This window comes from Hirundo rustica, chromosome 15 (genome assembly GCF_015227805.2).
Source record: "Hirundo rustica isolate bHirRus1 chromosome 15, bHirRus1.pri.v3, whole genome shotgun sequence".
NCBI classification, from domain to species: domain Eukaryota; kingdom Metazoa; phylum Chordata; class Aves; order Passeriformes; family Hirundinidae; genus Hirundo; species Hirundo rustica.
This window is the reverse complement of record NC_053464.1, coordinates 15273688-15298569: the sequence shown is the minus strand read 5'-3', so window position 1 is coordinate 15298569 and position 24882 is coordinate 15273688. Positions and strand designations below refer to the sequence as shown.

Genomic DNA, 24882 nt, shown 5'->3' with positions numbered 1-24882 from the left:
GAGGGTGGAAGGCTGAGAGGGGCAGAGCTGCAGGGCAGGGGCCTGGGCTTCGCTGCTTCTGGTGCTGGTGGGCCTGGAAGCACCTTCCCAGGGCAGGGGAGACTTTTCCAGGTGGAGAGAGGGGGCTCCTAAAACACTCCCACTGCTCCTGAGCCTCCTGAGCCTCCCCTCCAGCCCCAGCTGTGGTGAATACTTGTAAAGGTTTCACTCCAGCACCCGTGTGCTCCCTTGGCCAGGTGAGTCAGGGTGGCTCAGGGGGACACTGGCTGCTCTGGGATGCCTTTGGGACAGGTCTAAGTTACCCTTGGAAAACTCAGGTGCTGTGCAGGACAGACGTTGGGGAAAGGTTGCAGAGGGGTGAGGGCAGGAGGAAACAAGTGAGGTGGTGCTTGGGCAGCGTGGAGGTGTTGGGAGAACAGAGGGCACAGAGAAGTGGAGTGCAGAGGGAAGAAATGCAATCCTGGTAACCAGGACAGGAGGGAAGAGGGCAGAGAAGGGCCCAGAGGGCAGGAGTGGGACAGGGAGGTGCCTGGAGCAGGCAGAATCCAGGGCTAGGACCAGTTGCTGGTCAGCTTTGTGCTCTGTGCTCAGGAAAAAAAACTGGTTTTCAAGGCAGAGATAGAAAACTGCCTTGGATTTTTTGTTCCTTTAACTTTCCAGGCAGCACAGCACCAGGCTCAGCTCTGGCACTTGTGCATGGCTCCTTTTTGGTGACAGGGACAGTGCCAGTGCCATGTCCCCAGACCAAGGCAGGAAGAGGAGCAGTGGTGAGGTGTCCCAGGGACCTGGGATGTCCCCAGGGCTGGAGTCCTGCAGCTCCACAGCTGCTTTCCCCACACACCTGCCCTGGCACAGCCCCTCTCACCTGTGTGGAGCACTGGGGCTGTAGATCCAGCCACCCCAAGGGCTCTGTGGGAATGTTCGGTGATTGAAATGTCCCAAATGAACCAAGCAGGTCTTGGAAGCCTCTTGAAGAGCCAAAAAGTTCAGTTCCCGATGCCAAGGTCAGTTCTCAGCTCAAGTATCCTCATTAGAAGAGGTTTGGCGTAGGAGGGAAGGAGACAGAGGCAGGAGGGGCCAGCAGGACCTCGAATGTTTTTGAGCAGCCATTCCTAAGCTAAGGGGCACCTGGAACAAAGATGCCCCCTGAATCCCTCTGGATTTTTGTTCCCAAGTGCCCGTTCCTTGCCCTGCGTGCGTGTGTGAGTGCGACTCGGTGCGTGCGACTTTACCAAACGCTCCCTCTGGTCTGAGAGGAGCAGAAACGGGATCAGACAACTGCCCTACTTCCCCGAAGTACGGAGAGCAGCTCCGCCACCCACCCACGGTTCCCTGAAAAGCCCAGCCCTGCGTGGTGGGCAGCACCCACAGCTTCCAGCGCTCACAGTTCTCAGTGCAGCAGCTCCTGTGCCAGCTCCGGCAGCGCCCCAGGGTCCCCTCCGTGTCCCAGCTAAGGCTCCTCTGCAGCCACAGGGATTCAGTCATGGAGTTACACCCTCACAGCAATAAACTTGACTCAAAGCCCATAAATCCCCCTGAATGTATATTTTTGTGTCTTTAGTCACCAAGAGATGGTGTCTTTATTTATTGCCTTGAATCTCACAATGATGTATCAGGATCAAGCTGCTTAAATGAAAAATGAAACCCCCATCTATTATTCATTCCATGGCAGAGGGAGGGACTTCTGTAAGTGCCTTATTTTTTTCTATTTTTTTTTTTTTTTTTTAAAAAAAGAACAATGATTGTGACCAAAATGCCAACGGTTCCTGTCTGGTCAGCATTTCACTGCAAACAAAAATGGTGTATTTTGTAACTGTGGGGATGTTTCTTACAAAGTGACAAAGTCAAATAAACACTGACTGCTGAAACCTGGCTCAGGTGGTTTTGTCCTGCTCCAGACCCTCCTCTGCCCCCCACCCTCCTTCTCTCTGCATCCATAATTTTAATTTCAGGTCTCCTGCCCAGCATAAGACACTTTCTTAAATCCTTCAGCCTATCAGGGCTGGGATTAATAAATGAGCCCACCTGTGGTCACAGGGTGGCACGAGAACAGTCCACTCCCAGCAGAGAGGGAATATCCCCAGGGAATATCCCAGTCCAGGGACTGGAACACAGCCAGGAATCCGTGTGTCCAGCACCAGGAGGGGTGTGGGGAGGTGAGTCCATGAGCAACTCAGGTTGGGAAACTAAACCAGGACAGGAGGAAGGATTTACAGGATCGGGAAAGAACGCACTGATCAGACAAATATTTTATTTCCTTTACGACTCATAGACACTCAAACACAACGGACACTTGGTGTTCCCACACGCCTGCGCAGGCCAGGGCTGTCCCTCTGTCCCCTGGCCTGGCCCTTCACAGGCCCACGTGCACATTGCACTTGTCTTCATCTCCCTGCTGGCAGCCACTCCCAAATCCACGCTTCCCACTCGTGGACGCAGCAGGAGATGAAGTTCTCACAGTAGCGTCCAGCTTACGAGGTGCCTCCCAGTTGGGTGGTGTAGTGTCAGGTGCCCTCCTCGCCTCAGGATGGGCTGCAAATCCCATTCCAGCTGTGCCCACCTGCCCTGGAAGCTCCACCTGAACTGCTTCAGTCTCCCCTGAAAGCCTCCCTGTCAGGAATAAGCAGAACTCATGGGGAGATGATGCCCAGAAGTCAAAAAAGGATTTATCGGGTGCACAGGGAAGGGTGAGAGACCCCAGCATTCCTGTAACCAGGGAAGTTCTGCAGATGGCCAAAATGAAGACAAACCTTGGGAACTTAAGCAGCGTTTTGGGCAGGAGAGAACCCAAATTAACTCATTCTAGAGCTGGCAGAATGAATCAGAGCCTGAAGAATCCAAGTGCTGACAGCCCCGAGTTTCAGGGAGGAGCTGGGATTCCGGGATGCTCAGAAATAGCAACTGGATTTTCAACACTTCATTCCCAATAAAGTCCTCAAAAATCCCACAGTTCCTGTACCTTCACGTGAGGATGTGCAGAGTATCATCCTTTGCCTGCTTCCACCAGGAGCTGGTGTGGAAGGAGTCCAAAGAAAGGTTCTGCAGGGAAGTTCCCAACAGAGAACCTCTGAAACAGCTCAAACCAAACCAAAGGCCGTGGGTTGGTCCTCTGGGAGCTTCTGCTGGGAATCCAGTGTCATCCTCAGGGGCACCCAAAGCTCCTGGCGGGTTCAGTGCCAAGTCCACATGCAAGGAGCAGCCAGGCTGGGCCTCCCAATCCCTGTGTCCATGCAGGGATCAGCAGGCAGGGAACGCAATTCCATGGCCTCAGTGTCCCAGCTCAGGGACACCCCGAGCCCGGCCCTACACGAACTCGGTGAAGTCGTCCACGGAGGAGATCAGCCTCTTCCTCTGCCCTGTCTCATAGGCCGGAGGGGGGTCCTGGGGGATCTGGGGAGGGGGTTTTGTGGGGGCAGAGGGGTGCAGCTGCAGGGGAAGGCCAGGGCTCTGGTACTGTGTCTCTTCACGGAGCTGCAAGGCAACGGAGAGCAGGTGAGCTCCGTTCTCTCTCCAGAACACTTCCCGATCTCCATCTGGGCAGGGCAGGTTACCAGGACACTGTGGGGGTGCCACTCTGTGTCCAGGTATTGGACATCAGGAGGAATTTCTCCATGGAAAGGGTGGTCAGGCACTGATGGGGCTGCCCAGGGAGGTTTGGAGTGCCCATCCCTGGAGGTGTCCAAGGAATTCCTGGAGGTGGCACTCAGTGCTCTGGGCTGGGGACAAGGTGGGGATGGGCACAGCTGGGAGTGGATGGTCCTGGCAGGCTTTTCCAACCTCAGGGATCCTGGGATTCCAGGAATAAGCTTCCCAGAGCCCTTCCTGCCAGTGGAATTGTTCGACACTGCCACATTTGTCATGCTCGCAACAGAACTGGATGATCCTTAAGGTGCCTTCCCACCCGAACTCTGTGATTCCGTGACCAGCTGGATTCTAACCTCTGCACACACAGCCCTCCTCTCACTCAGCAGCTCTCACAGCCCGTTTTACCTGCAGGAAGGGTCTCAGCCAAGCCCTGTTCTGCCCCTCAGAGCACCTGCACTCACCCGGTGCCGGAGCCTCTTGATGTGGCGCAGCCTGGCAATCCATTTGGAGGGGTAGGTGTCTGTGGGGTTGGACCTGCTGTGGTGGACCTGGGAAGCCATCTGGGTTTGGGAAGGGTGGGGAGAAGCAGGGAAAGAGAGGAGCCACATTAACATAACCACAACAATAAAATTAATCCAATTTTTCAGCGCAGGTTGACAGCAACTGCAATGCAGCTCTGAGTTAGGACTGTTCAGGTGACAAATCTGGCTTCAAGGTCAAGCAGAAAAGTTGTCTCTTTGCTTTAGCTGGCCCTGCCTGTTTCCTTGGAAGCTGGTGATGGGCCAAGGCAGCAGCTGGGAGCTCAGGGAGCTGGGGGTACTCACGTTGGCATGCAGTGCCATCTGACGGGCCACAAAGGGCAGGTTCTTGTCAGAGATGATCTTGGCAACACTCGTGTCCACCAGACCCTCCATGTCTTTAAAGGAATAAGAAAAACATTAAGAAGCTGCAAAAGGATGCCAGCAACTAAACATCTAAGTCAAATAAACCTGAGGAACTGTATCAGCCAAGTCCCCACAAGCTCCACAGCTCCCACTCTAACAGAACCTGCTCTGCAGTTTAACACAGCTGGCTCCTAAATTCTGGCTGCTCCATAAAAGTTTGGGGAGGGCCTGCTGGGCTCTCACACGAACCAAAGTGTGAGCCAAAAACACCCAGAAGCACCCCTTTGGTAGAACAAAAGCACTGCAGAACCCTCCACATCCTCCAGCATTCCCAAGCAGCTGTTGGAGGGAGGGATCTGCTCTGCTGCTGGCACTGGCTCCTGAGCTCGAACACAGCTTGAGCAGTCCAGAGGAGGTACACGAGCAGGGCAAACCCGGATGTCACTGGGCAAACTGGTTCCAGAGGGTTTCTCCTGGAAGTCTGAACATCTGAAACACAAACCCCCAGCACAGCAAAGGCTGAGGGATTCCCACCTTTCCGACACTGCAGCGTCACCAGGTTACAGTCATAGTCCAGGGGGGTGATGATCACGTGCACAAAATTGAACTGCCCCTGAGGAGAAGCCAGTGAAGGAGTCAGAAACATTTCCCTGGTGGTTTGTGAATGCCACAAACACACACCAGTGAACCCATCACAGCTCCCCCCCTCTAATCCCCACACAGTTTCTAGGGTAACACCCACACACACGAAGGTTTACAACCCTGTGCTCCTGCTGTAACACACCCACGAGGAAAATCCCCTACCTTTATTGTGCCCAGCTTAAAATCCTCTCCAGAATCATTGTAAATGATGGAAACAAAATCATTCCCCAGGTGCCTCTTCTTGTCACAGCGGTATTTATCCAAATCCTTTGTGGGCATCAGAGTAGCAATGTGGAAAATGGCTGGAGAGGGAACACAAGAGATCCTGAGGCTGGGCTGGGAAAGCAGCAACAGTCACATGCCAGTAATAAAAATACAAACTGTGCTCCCTCGACAGGTTTGTCCCCTTTTGTGACAGCTGAATCCAGTCCCACTGGATGCTCCAGGGGTCCCTGGAGCACAGAGTGCAGCAGCCAGTGGGAAGGACCGCAGCAGCACGGGGAGGAGAGCCTGGGTTAGGGAGGAAAGAGGCAAAAGAGCTTAAAGGAGGACTCGCCCTAACTCTCAGAGCCCCAGGGAGTGACCTGCAGCCACCCCATGGAACTGCACTCCACGTGATGAGCACAGAGCTGTGCGGAAAAATTTGGGAAGTTCAGCAGATCCTGCTGGACCCTGGATGACTCCTGCACTGCTTGGTGCTGCAGGAGCCGGGTGGCACTGCAGTGACATGAGCCAAGGCCACAGCAGTGACACCCCCTGCTCCAAACAGAGAAACACAGCAACACTGACACCACCCTGAGTGAAGTGCTGTTACAGCAGCTGGGGACAGCCAGCTAAACCTCTAAACCAAACCCTGCCAGCCTTGAAAGAGCTGATCATTTCACAGATTTACAGAGCAGACCATTATCAAACTGGTGTTGTTTTAAGTAAGGCAGGTTTTGCCCTGAACTTTACCACATGGCTTGCAGAGCTCCCAGACAGAGCAGGAGGGGATCAGAGCCCAGGACATCCTCACTGGGGAGGACCCAGCGTGGAAGGCAGCTCTGCTGAGCGGCGGAGACACAAACCACCCTTCCAGCTCACCTTGCATGATGTCATCGTGCCAGCAGTAGGTGAACTGTCCGTCCTCCCCGCAAACATCCAGGCCACCCAGGTAGATCTTATCAGGCTGGCAGTCCTTGAGCTCGATGAGCTTCCCCAGGCCCGTGAGGAACTCGGTGTAGCGGTAGGAGCCGTGCTCGTTGGACAGGATGGCGATCTCGTTGTTGCTCTGGGACACAGGCGCATGGCACACGTCACACCCGGTGCCAGCAGCACCAGACAGCCCCTGCTGGGAGTCGGTGACTGCCCTCACAGAAGGGGTTCATGCAGGAGCCCATTTTTAGTGCAGGGAACTAAGGAAAAGCGAGGCAGCTGCGGGAGCAGGGCAAATCCCACAAGGGAAAACCCCGCAGCAGGAGAGGTTCCCAACATTCCGTAAGGATTCAGGCCCCTGCACACACTCACCTGGCCCTCCCCAACGTAGAGCACTGCAATCTTGTGTGTGTCGTAGGATGGGATCTGATCCAGGAGCTGCACCGACCTCTCAAACGTCTGCAACCCAAACAGGGACCCTTCCTGATTAGCCTGGGAGGGGCCCCTGCCCAGGGAGATCCCTCCCAACCCAACCCAGCACTCTGTCAGCTTTAAAAAAATCCCCTCCACAACCCCAACACAGACATCTCCCACCTGTGGCACTGCTGGTAGGAAACACCTTTAAACTGCAGCCCCTGAGCTGGAAGTTTGTAATTATCATCTACATCGCAAGGAAGTCGTGAGGTTAAAAAAAAAAAAAAAAAAAAAGGATTTACACAACTCCGTGCCTACCTCATTTGGCAACAAGAGGGGTTTGTTGTTTTCATCACCAAAGAAGGGGGAGTGGTACAACTGTAAAAACACAAAGCTGAAGGAGAGAGGGAGGGGAAAGTCTGTTACAATAAAAATTAAGTCGGTTTTGATCTGTTGGAGGTAAGAATGTTATGTACAGCAGAAAAATGGGAGGAATTAAAATGCTAACAGGGTATTATTCATCTTTTAGAGACACCTGGAGTGCCTGGACGACCTGCAGTTTGCAATAGAGCCCTGTCAGAAAAACAATGATGTGTCAAACAGCAGCAGCCACACAAATCCCCTGTTCAAAGGCATGGAATGAAGGAGCAGGAATGCCCTCCACAGCCCTGGGGGCATTTCTAGGCTCCCAGACACGATCGTACAGACATTTGCATTTTGCCTGCCCTCAATCAGAAAATTGTTTCATCATGCAATTTTGGACAGCTAACAATACTCCAGGTTCAAAAAGCAACTGTAACAACCCTTCTTTTCCTTCTTCTGAGGATTTTGCCCATTTCTTGAAACGCAAAACTAGCAATTCTGCTGTTCACAGCAAAATTAACTCCGGGTAACCCGCAGTCAAACCACAGCCCCTAAAATAAGTACATTAAGTACAGGAGGAAACTATCCATATTTCTTTCACCATCGGGGCAGTTCTGTTTCCTAATCCCAAAGTAGCAGCGTGCTCAACAGGTCTGTATCAGCTCCTGAATAAAGCAGGTAATTGATTTTTCCTATCCAGACCCTTTGCAGTTCCCCCGAAGGAGCGCTGACCGAGCGGCTCAGGGGCGCTGCACCCACCTGGGGTTTATCCCAGGCACCTTCTCCGCGTTGGACGCTGCTGCCCTGCCCTTGAAGGCGTCTCTGTCGATCCTCTTGCCCCTCCTGGACGGGGCCGAGTCGGAGATGGTGTAGCCCCGGGGCCGGTGGCCCGAGGGCGAGCGGGGCGAGGCGCCAGCCCCGGCGGCAGCGCCCGGCCCGGCGGCGCCGCCGCCCTCAGCGCCGCCCGCCCAGCCGCCCAGCCCTTCCCCTTCCAGGTTCCCCGACTGCGACTTGGATTTCACTTCCGTGCTCAGCCTCCTGGGCACCTCCCGGCCGTTGGCGTCCTTGAGCACCTCCTGCAGCGTCTGGAGCTCCGGGGAGGAGCTGGATTTGCTGAGGGGCTGTGAGGGCTGGAAGGAGAGCTCCTCCAGCGCCCGGCCCTCCTCCCGCCCGATGGGGATCCCGCCCTCCGCCAGCTCCTCCGACTTCAGCGACTTGTCTTCCTGGCTGGACGTGGAGGAGGACTGGAAGGGAAAAAAATAAAATAAAATAAAAATTAATGAACTGTTTTAATGAAATCAGAGAATCCCGGAATAGTTTGGGTTGGGAGAGACCTGAAGGCTCATCCCGTGGTGAGCCTGGGACACTGCCAGGGATCCGGGGGCAGCCACAGCTTCTTCTCTGGGCACCCCGTGCCAGGGCCTGCCCACCCTCACAGGGAGGGATTCCTTCCTTTTCCTGACAGCCAGAACAAGAGCTGACAACAGCAATGCTCAAGGCACCCCAACACTTCCAAAGAAAGGCGGGCAGGGAAGAGCACAGAGATCCCCGATAAAACAGGGGTTTTGCCCTGAATGCCCCCAGCGCCATGGGTGAGCCATTTCTGAGGGTTCCATGAGGGAATTCACGGACAATCCCCCGCCGGCTGTCACCCCCTGCTCGCCCTGGGCCCGTCCTTACCCTGCTGTAGGAGTCCTGGCCTTTTCCAAACCTCTCCTCGCTCAGGACGTGCTCGGAACAGGAGGTCTCCGCGTCCTCGCTCTCGGGGGACTCGGCGGGGGACTCGGCCTCCCTGAGCTCCATCTCCCCCGGGCTGCCCTCCTCCAGCACCACGGCGGATTCTACGGAGACACGGGCACGGGGGCTGTGGAGAGGGGACGCGGCGACAGCCCCCCTCCTCTCCTCTCCTCACAAGCACCAGCCTTTTCCCTACGGGATCTCAACGAAGGCCATGCGGAAGGAGTGCCCTGGCATCTCTTGTCACGTCAGACTCGCTCCTGGCTCCCCTTTTTTTTCCAGGGAATAAATCACCTCACTCTCACAGCCTGCCTCGGGATGAGGAAGCGCAGGTTTTTTTGGGTTTTTTTCCCCAATTGTTGCTGATGGATAAGCAGGGCACGGGATGAGGAAACGGGACCTTGGACGTGGGTTACCAGGACAGACAGGAACCACAGAGATATAGGAAAGTACGGGGTAAAAGCTCACTGGAGACATCAGCTCTGGGCAAGGGTGCGACAAAGGGAGCCTTCCTTGTACTGAAATGCAACGCTCCCGTGCCTTGAGGCCTACAAGGAGATGAGAAATTTTCCTAGGAGCCATTTCCTTGCAGTTTGGCAGCTTTCCTAGGACGTCTCGGGAGAAGCAGCACAATTCAGGCCTGAACGTGTGGAAGGACGAGAGCAGGGGTGACGCTGGTGGCATCTGCTCAGACACACGGGGAGTGGAACCACACTGACAAAAAAAGCTCCCTGCCTACGTGGAGGATTTAACCTTGGATCTGCTCCAGGCACTGACCACAGGGATGAGTCTGACCAAAGGCTCCTCCTGGCCTTGCTTTTTGTCCTGAGGAAAAGGCTGGAGAACAGGAGGCTTCCCGTTATGCACACAAGGGACTGGAAGACCAATCTGAAAGGCCAAGATTTGTTTTCCAAAATAACAGCAATAATAGTAATAAAACCAAAAATCAGCGCACACAAAAATATAAAGAAAATCAGCAAAATTAAAAAAAAAAAAAAAATACAAAGAAAAAAAATCACTAAAGCAGCTTTTCCTGGATTGATTTCAGCTCGCAGGACCAAAGTTATTTCAAAGAAGCAATTAAGAGTTAGCATTGCACACACAAACCTTCTATAAATACAAAACAAACCAAAAGGAACCAAAACAACGTGCTGATCTGGTTAGCTGTCCAAGCCAGAACACACCTGCAGATACCCAGTGCTTCCAAGCTCCCCTCCTACAGCACTGCCAAGATTGCTGGTGCTTTGAAACAACCCTAGCACTAATCGTTCTTTAGGTGGGAAGAGAATAACGGGAGCAGAGGGAAGTACAGAAAAATATTGAACTGCAGCAGCTTTGTGTTGCTTTGAGAGGCCTCTGACAGCAACCAGCAGCAGCTCAGAACACCCCACTGCTCTGCTGGGAGTTTTCCAGGGAAGGAAAGAGGCAGAAAGACATTTGAACCCTCTAATTAAATTCACAAAGCATTGCAGGTTATCAAAGCAATGCAAGGTGTTGTGCTCATAAGGTTTGTAATTTGATCTCCACTTCATTTAATTATGAAATCAATTTTACTGAAGTGGGGAAAGATTTTACGTTATTACAGGGCCTCTAAAAGGTAGAATTGAGCAGGTTTTCTGCTGAAATATATTTCTTTTTGATTTAACAATCTCTTAACCAGCCTCCATGCTGGCTGAACTTTATCCATATATCAAATATATACATATCATCAGCTGCTTTTATCTTTCTGTGCCCAGTTCTGGCAGATCCCTGTGGGCTGCGCAGCTCCAAGGGGAGCCTGTCCTGCAGCACACGCTGCTCTCCTCACAACTGGGAGCTTTCCCACTGAGCAGAACACAAAGCCAATTGGAAAACGAAGCTGCAAATGAAGAATTAATTAATCCAGCCACGTTTTGACAGGTCATTTAACGCTGGCCTCATGAGCCATAAGCCACCCCAGCTAAAAGCAAAGTTGCTTTAAGGAATTGTCTGCACTTGCAAATGTTGGATCTGGCTTGGACTTCTTCATGCTAGTCAAGATCCCATTTGTTGAGAGTGATGAGACTGGGGACAGACAGGAGACATGGAAGGGGAAAATGAGGGATGAGGGATACATTTTCTATGAATCAGAGGTGTTCTTCTATGGCAATACTGTTTGGTTGGTTTTTTCCTTAAAGATATATAAATATACCTGCCCAGGATATGCTCCTGTGCAACTTCCCTTGACAACTGGACTGGTACATGGAAGAGAAAGAGGCCACTGCAAAGGGAAATCAAGTGAGCAGCTACATCAAAAGGAAGGAGAGACTATATGAAAAAAATATAAAAAAATTAAAAAGCACAGAGTTTAAAATGTAACCAAGAGCCTAGTTTAAAACAAACAAATAAATAAATGAAACAAAGGAAAGAACAAGCTGGGATAAGCTCACCAGATGCCAAAGGGATACTTTAAGGGCACAAGGTCTCAGCACGAATAAGGAGGAATAAACACATCCAACAGTGCAGGCTCCAACTGCTCCCTTTGCAGAAGGCTTTTTTTTTGAGGCTTAGGAACAGAAAATCCCTTCCTGCTATCCCAGCACACACAGGAAACCAGGCTGAGCCTTTCCTGACCTGCACAGGGTCACTTTTAAACCCACAGAAGAGCCTGAAAAATCTGGGGAAAGACTCACAGAGGTTTAACCTCTAAAGAGGCAGAACAGGCATGTAACAGACTGACAGCAAAACTTCTTCCAGTCGCTGCCCAGCCAGCTCCAGCAAGTCTGGTTAACAAGGATGTGGCCAAAATTACTCTCAGACTGGCACAGGAGTGGCATTCAGGTGGTATTGGTTCAGCTCTCCACTCAGCTCCATACACCACACATTTTCAGAGTCACAAAAGTGTTTACAGAAAATTATTTGTTTTTAAGAGGTGACAATTTGATTTTGACTCCAATTTTGTGTTCACACGTTCTGAAACACTAAAACATGCCCTGCCCTGCTTAGAACAAAGATGAAAACTGGCATTTTTACCAGATTTCCCGGAACATCCATCCCATTTTTTCCCCAGCAAAGCCTGGTCTGCTGGTACCACAGCTCAATTCTGATGGTGCCTGCAGTGCTCAGAGCTGTGCTGGATATCACTGATAAGGGCTCGAGCAGGGACTGCAGAAAGCTTTAAAAATTGCAGCTGTTGGTCAACACCAACCTTCCAACATTAGCAACTTTTTAAGAGGAACTAAAGCACCACATTAAATAGAGTGAAAATCCTTGGCCACCGTGTTAAAATCAAGCCAGCAAACGGAACTCGAGTGGTCCTTTTCAGAGGTGGGTAAATCCAACAGGATTTGCATTCTGCTGTGAAAGCCAGAGGCAGCCAACTCCTCCTGGCTGGCAAGGTTTGGAACAGGCCATGCCCCAGGAACGTGCAGCTCCGAGCGCCCCACACAGACTCCCAAACTGAAGACAAATGGAAATGGAAACACTGCATGGAAAGATCCATCCACAAGTGGGATGCCCAGATCAGCCCCAAACAAGTGGGAGAGGGAACAGATCCATGACTTTGTTCATTTTCATTTGGGGAACACACCAAACGCACGACTCCTCCAAAGCAGCTCCGTTACCCCCTCATTCTCCTCTGCCCCCAGCAGAAGCAAGGAGGAAGGGGATCTCTCACTTCTAGGGACAAGAACTGATTCCCTTTCTCACTGCTGGCCCCCCCTGACTCTCCCAGCTGCTCTAGAAGCCCAGCAGGGCCCCAGCAGAGCCCGGAGCTGTGCCCGCTCTGCCAGCAGCTCCCACCTGTGTTGGAGCGCTGCAGCAGCGAGGGCTTGGCCGTGCCCGTGGCCAGGCTGGAGGAGGGCACGGACAGGGATTTGTACAGAGCTGTCTCCCGGTGCTCCTTGAAGCGTTCTGCAGCCATCAGGGCGTTGGAGAGCTCCTGCAGGGGCATGTTGTTGATGTCTGAGGAGAAGGGGCTCAGCGGGTTCTCCAGGCTCATCAGCCAGCTCGTGTTGCCTGCACCAGACAAGGGGGGAAGTGATCAGTACTCCCAGCTCTCCCAGAGGTTACAGCTCCTGTTGGAAACGCTCAGGTTGTTTGGGAATTTGCAGGTAAGAAATCCAAACGGAGCAAGTTCTCGGTTCTTCTGCAGTATGGCTTGATTGATTTGCTACTCCCAGTGCTCTGCACTTCACCCCAAGCTCCTCAAAACACATCCCAGGTAACTGACTGCTACAGCACGTTCCCAAGGGCATCCAAAACACTCAGGTGTCCTAATTAGTAACACCAGGTCAGTTATTTTCTCATGAAACGGCTTTCAGTTGAAACAGATAAATCCTGTTAATCTCGTGGAACACATTGGTGTTTAAGCATTTTGACCTTGAACAGGTTCAAATTCAAATTCAAAAATTCCTTCCCTAAGTGCAAACAAAACTGAGCTGCCCAGACTTGTGGCTGCCCCTGGATCCCTGGCAGTGCCCAAGGCCAGGCTGGACAGGGCTTGGAGCAGCCTGGCACAGTGGAAGGTGTCCCTGCCATGGCAGGGGTGGCACTGGATGGGCTTTGAGATCCCTTCCAACCCAACCCATCCCACAGTTCTGTAATTTCAAAAGGCAGTAAGCCATACACAGATCCATTCACAGATCCATTCACAACTAAATGCGGATTTTTCTCCTTCCCCCAGGCTCTGGTTTCTCGGCAGGACCCCACCCCGCTCTCGGTACCCACCTGTGGGCCTGCGCACCAGGATCTCTGCCCAGCCCTGCGTCAGCAGAGGCACGTAGGCAGCCAGGTTGGCTTTTTCCTTCTGCAGGGCTGTCTGTGGAGCAGGAGTGCCCTTCTCTGGGCGGGCAGCAGGAGCAGGAGGGCCCTGTGTCCCTTGGGAACTTGAGCCACTGGGAAAATGGGAGGCTGAGCTGTCTAAGGCACCAACACGTAAGGCATGACCACCTGGCAGGACAGACACAAGCCAAGGGAGAGCCACGCTTAGTTAGCCCCAAAAATATCTCAGGAATGAAGTTTTAAGCTACTCTAGTGGCGGCATACACAATGTCCTGATTTTATTTCCCTTGTCATTATAATTATTATTGTTACTATAATTTTATTTTAATTATTAAACTGCTCTTCTCTCAGATCCACAGATTTTCTTACTTTTCCCCTTCCAATTCTCTCCTCCATCCCCCCACAGGCGATGAAGTGAGCACCTGGGCGGGGCTTAGCTGGGCTTAAACCACGAGGTGAATTTCATGTTCCACGTGTTCCTTATAAACCAATTTATGTGCTCACCAAAGCTCTTCTGCAAAGAGAGGGAAGCAGGAGGAGCCCCACCGCACCTGAAACCAACAGCTCCTGCCACCTGTCCCTCATTGAACACCAGGCAGCTCCAGATCTCAAATCAGCTCAGACACAGGAGGCACCTGGACCTTCAAGCCGTGGCAGGGAGGGCCCAGGCTGGGAACTCACCCGACATGGATCGCACTCTGTTGCGGGAGCTCCTGCAAACCTGCTGCCCAGCCTGGGATTCCAGCTTGGCCGGAGCCTCCTTGGTCTGTCTCACTTGCAGAACAGGGTCTGAGCTGGAGGAAAGGAGATACTGGTGATGTCGAGGGAGGAATCAGCCGTGCTGGACAAATAAAACATTCCTCTTATGCCAAGAGGAAAAACTACAAAGATGTAGCGGGTTTAGGTGACTTTGGCAGGTGGAGATTTCTGGAAATGGGAGCGACACCTACCTTGATTCTGGGGCGCTCTGGAACTCTGCAGAGTCCAGGCCAAGCAGGGACCTCGTCCCTGTTCCAACACTTGTAGTGATGGTCACCAGCTTGTTACCAACCAGCCACGTCTTGGTCCTTCCTCCAGCCAGCAGAAACTCACCCACGGGAGACCTGGGAACACACTTGGGGTGAAGATTCCTCAGCAGGCAGAGGACAGAGCCGGTGCCATTAACCATGCAGGAGGTGCTGCCAGCTCTCCTCCTTTCCACAGCATTTGTGCTGCTCCCCTTGGCTGCCAACATCCCCGTTATCCAGCAGGATTTGACAGAACCACAGAATGGTTTGGGTTGGGAGGAACCTTAAAAACCTGCCTTAAAAACACTTTCCACCATCCCAGGTTGCTCCAAGCCCCATTCAAGTGGCCTGGAACACTTCCAGAGATGGGGCACCCTCTGGGAAATCCATTCCAGGGTCTCACCAACCTCAAAGGAAAAAAATCCTTCCCAATGTCCCATCCAGCCCTGCCCTCTGTCAGTCTGAAGCCATTCCCTGTGTCCTGCCCCTCCACCCCTTGTCCCCAGTCCCTCTCCAACTCTCCTGGAGCCCCTTTAGGCACAGGAAGGGGCTCTAAGGTCTCCCCACAGCTTTCCCATCTCCAGTCTTCCCACTCCCACCTCCTTTTGAGCCAAGCTTTTATCAGTGAGGAAAGGCTTCAGAGCCTGAGCCTGCCAGCATCCCAGCGTTTCTCCACTAATGGAGTGGAACATGAACCTGGATCCCACACGTGTCGCCGGTCCCTGACTGACCTCTTGGGCACGGCGGTGAAGTTGGAGAAGACGTATCGAGCCATCATGTCCAGGCAGGTCTCCGTCAGCTCCAGGTGCAGGTTTTTCAAGTTGTCATCAGCCTGAGCCATGGAGTTTTCATCTGCAGAGCCCAGGCTGGAGCTGGTGATGGACGTCTGGATGCGGCTGGAAGAGAAAAGTGCCCCGGTGACAGATGGGATGGCAGCACGTCCCTGTCCCCACGGACGGCGGGATGCAGACCCTGCCGTGCATGCACGTGCCAGCCATCAAACCCAGGCCTTGGCAAACAGATTTTGGGATCAGCCTCGTGTTGTGCTTCCCAGGCTGTCCCTGCAGGAAGTGTGTTTTCCCTGGAGAGACTCCAGTGCGCTCTCTGATGTTGGTGGCCCATGGGCAAGTGCACCAAGCAAGGAGTGAGCGGCAGCTTTGAGTTCCTAATTTATGCTGAGGGCAAGCATCCCATGACCAGCACCAGCTTCCCAGGCAGCAGGTTGCCCATGGGCCAAAAACAGGGGCACTCCAGACTTCACCTTATGATCCTGTGGTTTGCTTTTTTCTCTGTTGCATCTCTTCCTTACATTGGTTTTCTCCCCTCCAAATTCAATAGCTACGTAAAACCTAATTTAACTTGAAATAGGAAAAGGAATTGCACTCTGAACAGGAAATTGGCACAAGAATAGAGAGAAGGTCTGCCTTCAAATCAGCCAAATCAGCAAAGCAGTTTAAAACCGGTTCTGTTTTAGGCTGGACTGCAGTATTTTATAAAGACAACTCCTAATTGTCATTGTAATACAAACTAAACTCAGGTTCAGCCAAAATTTTTATCATGTGGCAACTTCTTTGGCTTCATTAAGGGTAATTATCTGAACTTTTCGTTGCGACCATTTACATAGAAATGCAAGAAAAGAAAATCACCTCATGATTAATGGGAAAATCAGAGAATCCTGGAAGGGTTTGGGGTGGGAGGGACCTTAAAGCCCATCCAGTGCCACTCCTGGCATGGGCAGGGACAACTTCCATTATCCCAGGCTGCTCCAAGCCCTGTCCAACCTGGCCTTGGGCACTGCCAGGGATCCAGGGGCAGCCACAGCTGCTCTGGGCACCTGTGCCAGGGCTGCCCACCCTCACTGGGAAGGATCTCTCCCACAACATGAAGTGTCAGAACTATAATTGCAATTCAGTCACTTCAGCTTCTCTCCCCCAAACACCATATAGAGGCAAAAAAAAAAAAAAAAATCAAGTTCCACTGACAGCAACCCTGCAGGGTAAGGCACACATCTTCAGGTTCAGCAGTTTGACACTCACGGGAAGTGATCCAGAAATACGTTTTAAAAACTGGCATCAATTATTTCCCATCTTTCATTGGAGCAGGTCAGTGTGTGCCATCAAAGCCTGTCAATCAATCAAATCAATCTCTGAAATCAAATCTCGTTTTCCTTCGTTGTGAAAGCGACAATTCTTATGGGCTGAGCACAGCCCTCACTGCTCTCTGCCAAGACAAATCCAGGTTTTTCATGGCATCCTTCTTGAGACCAGGACATTTCATCAGCTCCTTCAGAAGAACAAATCCTAAACTGAGGCCAGAACTACTCCTCCTGGATTGGAAGGAGGGCTCTCCAGAACTTAGCAGAGCTTCCAAAGCCTCTCCTGAAGCAAATCCCAGCTTGGGAGGCTCAAGCTTTAGTGAGTTGTACCCAGGATTCTCACTTGTGCAGAATGCAACCTTTTTCCTTTTTTTTTGTACGTGGGGGTTTTTTTGTTTGTTTGTTTTTCCCCTTCAGCACCTTTACTTTGAAAACAGAACCTTTCATTGCTAAAGCACCAGAGAACGTGGCAAAGCCACCACAGGCACCCAGGGTGTGAGGTGGCCTTGGGAAGCCTCGGGACACTTTCCCAAAACCTTGGCCAAGCGGCTGAGGCCGGTTTTTGATGGGATTACCAAGTCATGCAAGCATCCCGCATGCAAATCCACCCTGCTTCCACCCACCCTCGCAGCAGAAACCTCCAAGCTGCTCTTGGATTGTCCCCATTCAAAGTGCCTCTACCTGCGGACCACATGTTCAGACACACTGATGCTGCGGGATCGGAAGGCATCAACTGCAGAGGGTTCTTTCAGCTCTTTCACTGGAGGAGAGTTATTCAAGCCTTGCTTTGCATTTTTGGCTAGTCTTAAACTACTATGTGGAGAAGCACCAAGCCCCCAAAAGAGGTCACAGAAGGGAGGAAACCATTGTAGGGATGTAGGTTGAAAGGTCACAGTCACAGGGTCAATATTGGGGGATCCCGGAGGGTGATGGAAAATAAAAAAATTCCCAAAAAAAAAAAGCAAAAAAAAAAAAAAAAAAGGGAAACAAAAAAAAAATTAAAACACATAAACAAGCAGAGCTGAAAGCATTAAAAAGACAAACCACATTTTGAAAACAAGATTTTAAATGTGCTACAAAACAAATGAAATTAGTACAAGTTAAAAAGAAAAAAACTGGTTGAAATGAGAGTTGGAATACTGGGCTGTTCAGCAAAGGCACCTGAGGGCTCCCTGGGCACAAATTCCTCAAGGCTGAGGAGTTTTGTGCCGTTCAACCCCCTCTTGTGTTGCCCCAGCTCACCATGACTCAACACCTGAGGGCTTCCACAGATCCTAAAATGCTTTACCTGGACTAGGTCGCAGCAGTTTTGAATAAGAGACAGGGACCACGCCACCCATCTCTGTCCCCACTAAGCCTGGCCCAAAGCTGAGCTTTCCCCTCAGTCACAAAACACCCAGGGCCTCCCAGAGGTGTCCCTGAGCCCTGGGGACACTGAGCCCCCTGTTCCAGACCCTGCCACGCTGCAGAGCCAACAAACAGCCCTGGGGATGCTCCCGTGCCATCCCAGCTGCCTCACCCCAGGCTCCAGGGAACGCCCTGGGCTCTGAGCTGGCACAGGAAGGAAATTACTGTTCACACTGGCAAGTGCTAGGCACACGTGGGAGATGGCAGCAATTAAGATCCAAGAGGCACTTTAATTAGTCACTGAGATGCACGCCAGGCTCGGGGCTAATTTGGGCAGAACAGTCGGTCCAGCAGCTCCCATCCCCAGGGATAAAATGCAGGCACTAATTTAACCCTTCTGGCTGCTCCTAAACACAATTTATTTGCCATCCTCCTCTCAGTGAGCTCTTACATCTCAGATTGCCACCTGGAGGGATCAGAATTTCTTTGTCCTTCTCCCAACAACCTCTCCCAGATCACTTCTGGCCCTGGCTCACGCTCAGGGATCATCACCTACACCAACATCAGGACGTCCAGCTGCCCTGGGAACTGCTGGGATCGTTACCCTTTGGAACACCCAGCACTCAGCTATGGCAGGGAAACATTCTTTGGGCTTCACGAGCGGAAACTGAGCCCAGAAGCTTCTCAGGCAAGGAAACTGGAATCTGCTCCAGGCTCTTCCTCTGTGCCCTGGCCAGAATCCAAGCTCAGCCAGCCCCAGAGGCAGTGGCATCCTGCCATTCCAGTGCTTTGGGCACTGCCTGAGGACAGCCGCACTCCTCAGCAGAGATTTCTGTGGAAAGTGATCCAGCAAAAGCCTTTAGAGACAGTAGTATTCCAACCTGGTAGAATTTAACAGGTGTTGTTTTTTTTTTTTTAAGGGGAAAAAAGTAAAAAAAAAAAAAAAACCAACAAAAAAAACCACAACAAGATTAGTTGGAATTCTAGTTGGAGAGATGAGTGTCAAAAGGCTTCTCTTCCAAGCTTCTGGATGAAAGAGGAGGAGATGGGAGAGATGAAACACAACACAAGGTTTACAGCTGCAGCAGCAGGGCAGGGATGGTGTTTCTGCATTGCAAGGCTCTGCTGCAGCCTTGCAGGTGAAGTAGAGGCACTTTCCCCAGGGCTCAGATGCCACCATGTGCTCACTGCTCACAACACCGAAGCAAGGGAAGTGAACCGATTTAGGTAATCCCTGCAGGTAAAAGGACGTTGGAGAAACCCTGAGTGCCTTCCAAGGAATATCCTCCTCCCCTGGCAAATGTTACTTGGAATGATTGCTGGCAAGAAATGCTCTGACTTCTGAGGGCTTTGCTTAAAACTGTCATGATGGCTTCAAAATTCCAAACAAACAAAAAAAAAAAAGGGATCGGGACATCCAGGCAGACAGAAAGCAGCTGTGTGCCAGCCAGTGCACTGACCTGACTGGGAACACCACGGAAAAACACAGCACTGCCTCTCTAATTTATCCAGGTCGTTGATCACAACCATTTCTCTGGCAATCATCTGGAAGTGACTCGTTACAGATCAATCATCAAAAGGAGCTCACACAGTCCATATGGACATGGGATTCTGTTCTCTCTGGTGGTGTTACCCTCTTCTGTTCTCTCTGGTAACATTGCACTGACACAACTGTTCATTTTCAGAAGCAAACACCAAACAGGCTCCCAGTGCTGCACAGGTGTTACCCTGGTTTTTCTGAGTTTTTTATAGCCTTTTTGATTTTCATAAATGGAGTCAGATCTTTTTAGTTACTGTACAATATTAAGAGCAGTTTTCTACCTTTTCCCACAGATGTAACATAAACAAATCCTTTGTTTTTCATTCTCTGTCCTTTGTTTGCATATTTCTAACCTGAAAACAATTGTAACTGACGGCTGGTCTAGCCAGTTGGCTTGAGAGGTGAAAACTCTAAAAGTCAATCTTCTGCTAGACCACAAATGTATAAAAAGTAAGAAATAAAACAAAGAGGCTCTCTCTCCACCTGGTTTCAGCTTTTGGGCTGTACGGAGAAACCTCTGCTCTGCAAAACCGCTTGTCTGCGTGTGGCTGCTGTGTGTGTCTCGGTGACACGCAGGCCTGCAGGACAGGCAGTGCTGCCTCAGCTGCCCCAGCAGGCTGCCAGCCTGGCTGGATCCCAGCTCCTCACCAAGCTCAGCTGTCTCTGACCTAAAGGGGTTTATTTGCTTGCTTACTGCACTGCCAGATTGGGGTCACTACACCCAGGCTCCTTCAGGGAAACGCAGGGAAGGGCATGAGCACCAGAGCAGGGAGCACCAAACCCCGCTGGGATCCAACAGGATTTACCTCTTTGGCCTCTCATTCAGGCTGGTGCTGCGAGCCCTGAAGCTGTCCTTCTCTGGGGTGTCATCGAAGGACAGGAGCACGTTGGAGCGCAGGCCCTGGGGACAAGAGGTGACAACGTGAACAGCGTGCAGCTCAGACTCCGCAACCGGGCGCCAAGGCACGAGAGCTCACAGAGATGCTGACAAGAAAAGCACAATTCTGCTGGCTTCAAAGAGAAGCTTTCAGGATCTCAGTTTTTGTCAGTTCTCCCGAGCGCTGCTGGGCTGAGCAGTGCCATTACCTTGGTGATGTAGGGGACAAAGTCCTTGCGGAAGGGCAGGCGGCAGCGGATGAACCACATGGCGATCACGTGGTGGGCCAGGCAAACGATGTACTGGTTAAACCTGCAACAGCAGAGCAACCCCAGCTCAGTGTGCACAGCTCAGCCTGACACACTGAGCTGGGCCTTTACCTGCTCTAAGTGTAAAGGGAAAAAAACCCTTCAAAAATTCTGTTGGAGAAGAGCAGGTTTTTGTCCAAGGTGATGATGTCCTAGAATTGCATCGTGGAATTAGAGAATGGTTTGGGGAGGGGAAGGGATCTTAGAGATCATCCAGTTCCACCTCCCATTATCCCAGGTTGCTCCAAGCCCTGTCCAGCCTGGCCTTGGACACTTCCAGGGATCCAGGGGCAGCCACAGCTGCTCTGGGCACCCCACCCTCCGAGGGCAGAAACATCCCTTCTTCAGGAAAAGACCGAAGACGCCAGAATGAGCAACATCCTATGAATACCCCTGAGCCAAAAACTACAGGAAAAGGCTTTCCAAGCTCTCAGTTCCCCAGATGAGAGAGAAGCACGTTGCTGTGGCCTTACTTGGAGGGGTTTGTGTAGGGCAGGGAGATGGCGAAGACGCTGGCGTACTGCTCTGCCGCAAAGTTCCGGTACAGGTGAGGCAGCCTGGCCAGAGCTGCAACAGTCCAACAACAAAAGCAGCACAGGTGAGGCCTCAGCACAACCCTTCAACATCCTAACTCAGTTTCATTTCTAATTTTTTTGATTTTTTCTGAATGATCAGCGACACGGGAGCTAAAATCACGTCATGCAAGAAGAATAAGACGGCTCGTATTTCCACATGGCTGCATGACACAGAGTGTGTTTCTCATACAGAAAACCGGTAACAAATGAGGTGATCAAACATTTATAACCCCAACCCAACACAGCCCATTCCATAGGAAAAAGAGCACCAAACCCCCCACATCCCACACAAAAACTACAGAAACCGAGAAGAAGAGCATCACGCCTTACTTGACAGAAATTCCAGGAGAGGGATTGCCATGTTGGCCGTGGCAGAAATGTGGGTGAGTTTGACAATGAGGACGGGCAGTGCCTTGATGATGATGTCGGGCATCTCCACGCTGCACACGGACAGTGCCACCACGCACTGGTTGGCGCAGCGGTAGATGAGCCCGTGCTCCAGGCAGTACACGATTTCACGCTGGGAGAGCAGAGCAACACTCAGCACACCGAAGAGCACCCTGAGTCAGCACCCCAGAACGCCCTGCAAGGTACCCCTTCCTTCTGTGTGACACAGCTGGGTGCTAACACTGAGCTGCAGGTACCCCAGGCCAAGCTCTTATCGGGGAACTCAAATCAAGGAGGTAGTTGAGACTTTTTAAAGTTTCTGATTTGACAGAAATTTTGTGTTTATAAGGGTCTTCCTGCAGAGGGTAAAGTCACTCAGTGACCTGTGAGGGGGGACAGGTGAGGAGTGAACCCACAGTTAATCCTACATGGGGTCAGGAAAGTATTTTTCTCCCCAAATTCAGCGGATGCAGCATTTCCCGACAGCAAAGGGCAGTGTTACCTTGCACTTCTGTCCCTAAGCAGCTCTGCAGGCTCTGCCCTCCCTACAGCCTCCCTTCTCCCCCATACCTGCTTGGCTTTGTCCAGGTAATTGTGGTAGGATATCAGCGCTGTCAGCACCGGGACCACAGCCAGGTGCAAATCCGTGCGGGAAAAGCCTTCGGGGGTCCCGTGGAGCCTGTCCGTGGTCTTCTTGTCTGTGAGCTGACACATCACACAGCCAGTCAGGGCACCTCTCACTAAAACACCCTCTGAAAGGCAGCAGAAGGCACTGCCCACAGCTCCCCTTGACCTGTATACACATATATTCACACACATGCATTAAGAGCGCTCAGTATTACCTATTCTGTACCCAGAACAACCCTCACAAAAGAGAGGGTGAGTGAGGATTGACAAGCAGCCTGCTAATCTTTAAAACATTCGTCTGAAGACAAGAAAAAAAAACACTCAAAAACCCCCTCCAAGCAATTCCCAAGCAAGCCAAGGAGCTGGGGACTGTGCCTCAGTGGCATTACCATGTAGCTCAGTGCAGAGGCCAGCTGGTCTATGTTGCAAGGAGAAGTTAAAAATAGCACTTTATAGCGGAGGGATTCGGGTAATTTGTTGAGAACCAACTTCAGCACCTTCCAGTCTGTCTCCTGCAAAGACAGAAAATGTTAAGGCTGGGAATGTTTGCGTGATTTCACTTGACTTTGGAAGGAAGATCAATCAAACTGCAGACAACGTGTCACTTCCTAGGCAGATGCAGGTCTTGTCGTGGTTGATACAGAAAAAGAAGCATTTAGCTGTCACAAGTTTCTTCCTGTCTGTCACCCAGCTCTAGGTGCAATATTGGCACCACAAACTGGAAGAGAAATTATATTGAGATCTGTCAGTGAGAATTCAATTCTCCTGAGCACCAGCCCCAATTAACTCCCAGAGCAAGCCAAGCCCCCAGCACAGAACTGTGCCCAGTGCCACACCCAGGAACAATTTCTATTTACAGCTCATTGGTGATGAAACACTCACAAATTCTCAAAACACCTCACAAACTTGCAGTGGGAGAGGTTTTAATTCCAAATGCCCTTTCAGGAACAGGATGGTTCTTGGCTCTTGTTTAACAAGCACAGCTTTTGCCCTTGCCTGCTCTGAAGCAGCGCAATGAACGCTGAGCTCGTTTTCTGAAGAGCTGGACTGCTGCTCCCACTGGTGGCTGTGAGGCTGCACAATCACACCCACATTTTGAGCAGGAGGAGCGGAAATTGCTTCATTTAGGTACTCTGAGCTGGAATTCTGCAGGCAGCTGGTGCCAGGAGGGGACACATGCCAGGAGGGGACAGAAAGATGTCAGGAGGGGACACAAAGATGCCAAGAGGGGACACAAAGATGCCAGGAGAGGACAAAAAGATGTCAGGAGGGGACACAAAGATGCCAAGAGGGGACACAAAGATATCAGGAGAGGACAAAAAGATGTCAGGAGGGGACACAAAGATGTCAGGAGGGGACACAAAGATATCAGGAGAGGACAAAAAGATGTCAGGAGGGGACACAAAGATGCCAAGAGGGGACACAAAGATATCAGGAGAGGACAAAAAGATGTCAGGAGGGGACACAAAGATGCCAAGAGGGGACACAAAGATGCCAGGAGGGGACAAAAAGATGTCAGGAAGGGACACAAAGGTGCCAAGAGGCGACACAAAGATATCAGGAGAGGACAAAAAGATGCCAAGAGGGGACACAAAGATGCCAGGAGGTGACATACCTGCTTCAAACACTGCAGGAGGACCCCAAAGACCATGGAGTAGGGCAGGTGTCCCACCCGGATGGTGGCACCTTGGGAAGGCACGCTGGGGCTGCCTGAAGGTGGGGACAGGGTGCCAGGGGGCTTTTTCTCAGAAGCCCTTTTCTCTGCCTCTCTGCAACACAGAAAGGGAGAAAAATAGGTGTTATTTTTACAGCTTATTCATGGGAGCCAGGTTAAAGACTGAACAATATAATCTGCATTTTCAGTTGGATTAAAGCAGAGGATTGCCCAGCAGACACACAGCAACAAGCCAGTTTGGTGAAGGATTTTTTTTTTCTAATTTAAAAAGGTATCTTTTAGGGTGTGTTACACAGCCTTAGACAAGCTGTAAAATTTAAACTAGCCAGATTTGTACCAATCATCGAATCAAAATTCAACGTGGAACTGGTTTGAGGAAAAAAAATTGCACTTTTGGGGAAGTTTTGTGAGCAGGAACTTAAATTTCATGTCTGAGATTGAGAGCTCTGCAGGTAAGTGATTTTTAAGAACATTTCACCAATGAGTTGGTGAGGATCCTGGGTTATAACTACAGACTGGTTGGAAGATTTAGAAAAACTGCAGATTGCTCCTGATGGAACATTGAGCTCAGTGAGAACACAATTTAGTTTGGAAAACAGCTTTTAAATATAAAAAATAAATTTAAAAGTGTCCAAGGCCAGGTTGGGCGGAGCTTGGAGCAACTTTGGACAGTGGAAGGTGCCCCTGCCCGTGGCAGGGGAGGCACTGGATGAGCTCTAGGATCCCTTCCAACCCAAACCACCGTGTGATTCTTTTGCTTAACACAATGAGAAACCTACACAAAATCACAGAGGCAGTAGGGGCTGAACCTCACTGCTCCATCCTTGTTGGAAAGGCCGAGGCGGTGCAGGGAGTCAGCTCGGAGCATCAGCAGGAAATCAAACACCTGGAACAGGGAACACACTGGGGTCACTCAAACCCCGAGCCACTGGAATACTCTCCCAC

The 24882-nt window shown here is 51.3% G+C and overlaps 1 protein-coding gene across 6 annotated transcripts in view; it reads right to left on the bottom strand.

Moving 5' to 3' along the window:
• Positions 1–2234: 2234 nt before the first annotated feature.
• TSC2 (TSC complex subunit 2) overlaps positions 2235–24882 on the bottom strand; it is a 32873-nt gene continuing 10225 nt past the window's right edge. Inside the window, exons 18-42 of one of the 6 annotated variants that reach the window (XM_040079524.2) lie at positions 24717–24823; positions 23878–24031; positions 22652–22774; positions 22206–22340; positions 21579–21768; positions 21147–21240; positions 20575–20677; positions 20295–20389; positions 17283–17414; positions 15238–15402; positions 14450–14602; positions 14181–14293; positions 13446–13667; positions 12519–12734; positions 10930–10998; positions 8703–8863; positions 7782–8266; positions 6978–7053; positions 6618–6704; positions 6195–6381; positions 5274–5413; positions 5004–5082; positions 4410–4501; positions 4047–4145; positions 2235–3471 (exon numbers count right to left, since the gene is read on the bottom strand). In XM_040079524.2, coding sequence (XP_039935458.1) covers positions 3304–3471; positions 4047–4145; positions 4410–4501; positions 5004–5082; positions 5274–5413; positions 6195–6381; positions 6618–6704; positions 6978–7053; positions 7782–8266; positions 8703–8863; positions 10930–10998; positions 12519–12734; positions 13446–13667; positions 14181–14293; positions 14450–14602; positions 15238–15402; positions 17283–17414; positions 20295–20389; positions 20575–20677; positions 21147–21240; positions 21579–21768; positions 22206–22340; positions 22652–22774; positions 23878–24031; positions 24717–24823 — 3645 coding nt within the window. In that variant the 3' untranslated portion in view covers positions 2235–3303. The remainder of the gene's footprint in view (positions 3472–4046; positions 4146–4409; positions 4502–5003; positions 5083–5273; positions 5414–6194; positions 6382–6617; positions 6705–6977; positions 7054–7781; positions 8267–8702; positions 8864–10929; positions 10999–12518; positions 12735–13445; positions 13668–14180; positions 14294–14449; positions 14603–15237; positions 15403–17282; positions 17415–20294; positions 20390–20574; positions 20678–21146; positions 21241–21578; positions 21769–22205; positions 22341–22651; positions 22775–23877; positions 24032–24716; positions 24824–24882) is intronic. The other 5 variants (XM_040079525.2, XM_040079526.2, XM_040079527.2 and 2 more) reach the window with 5 other exon arrangements.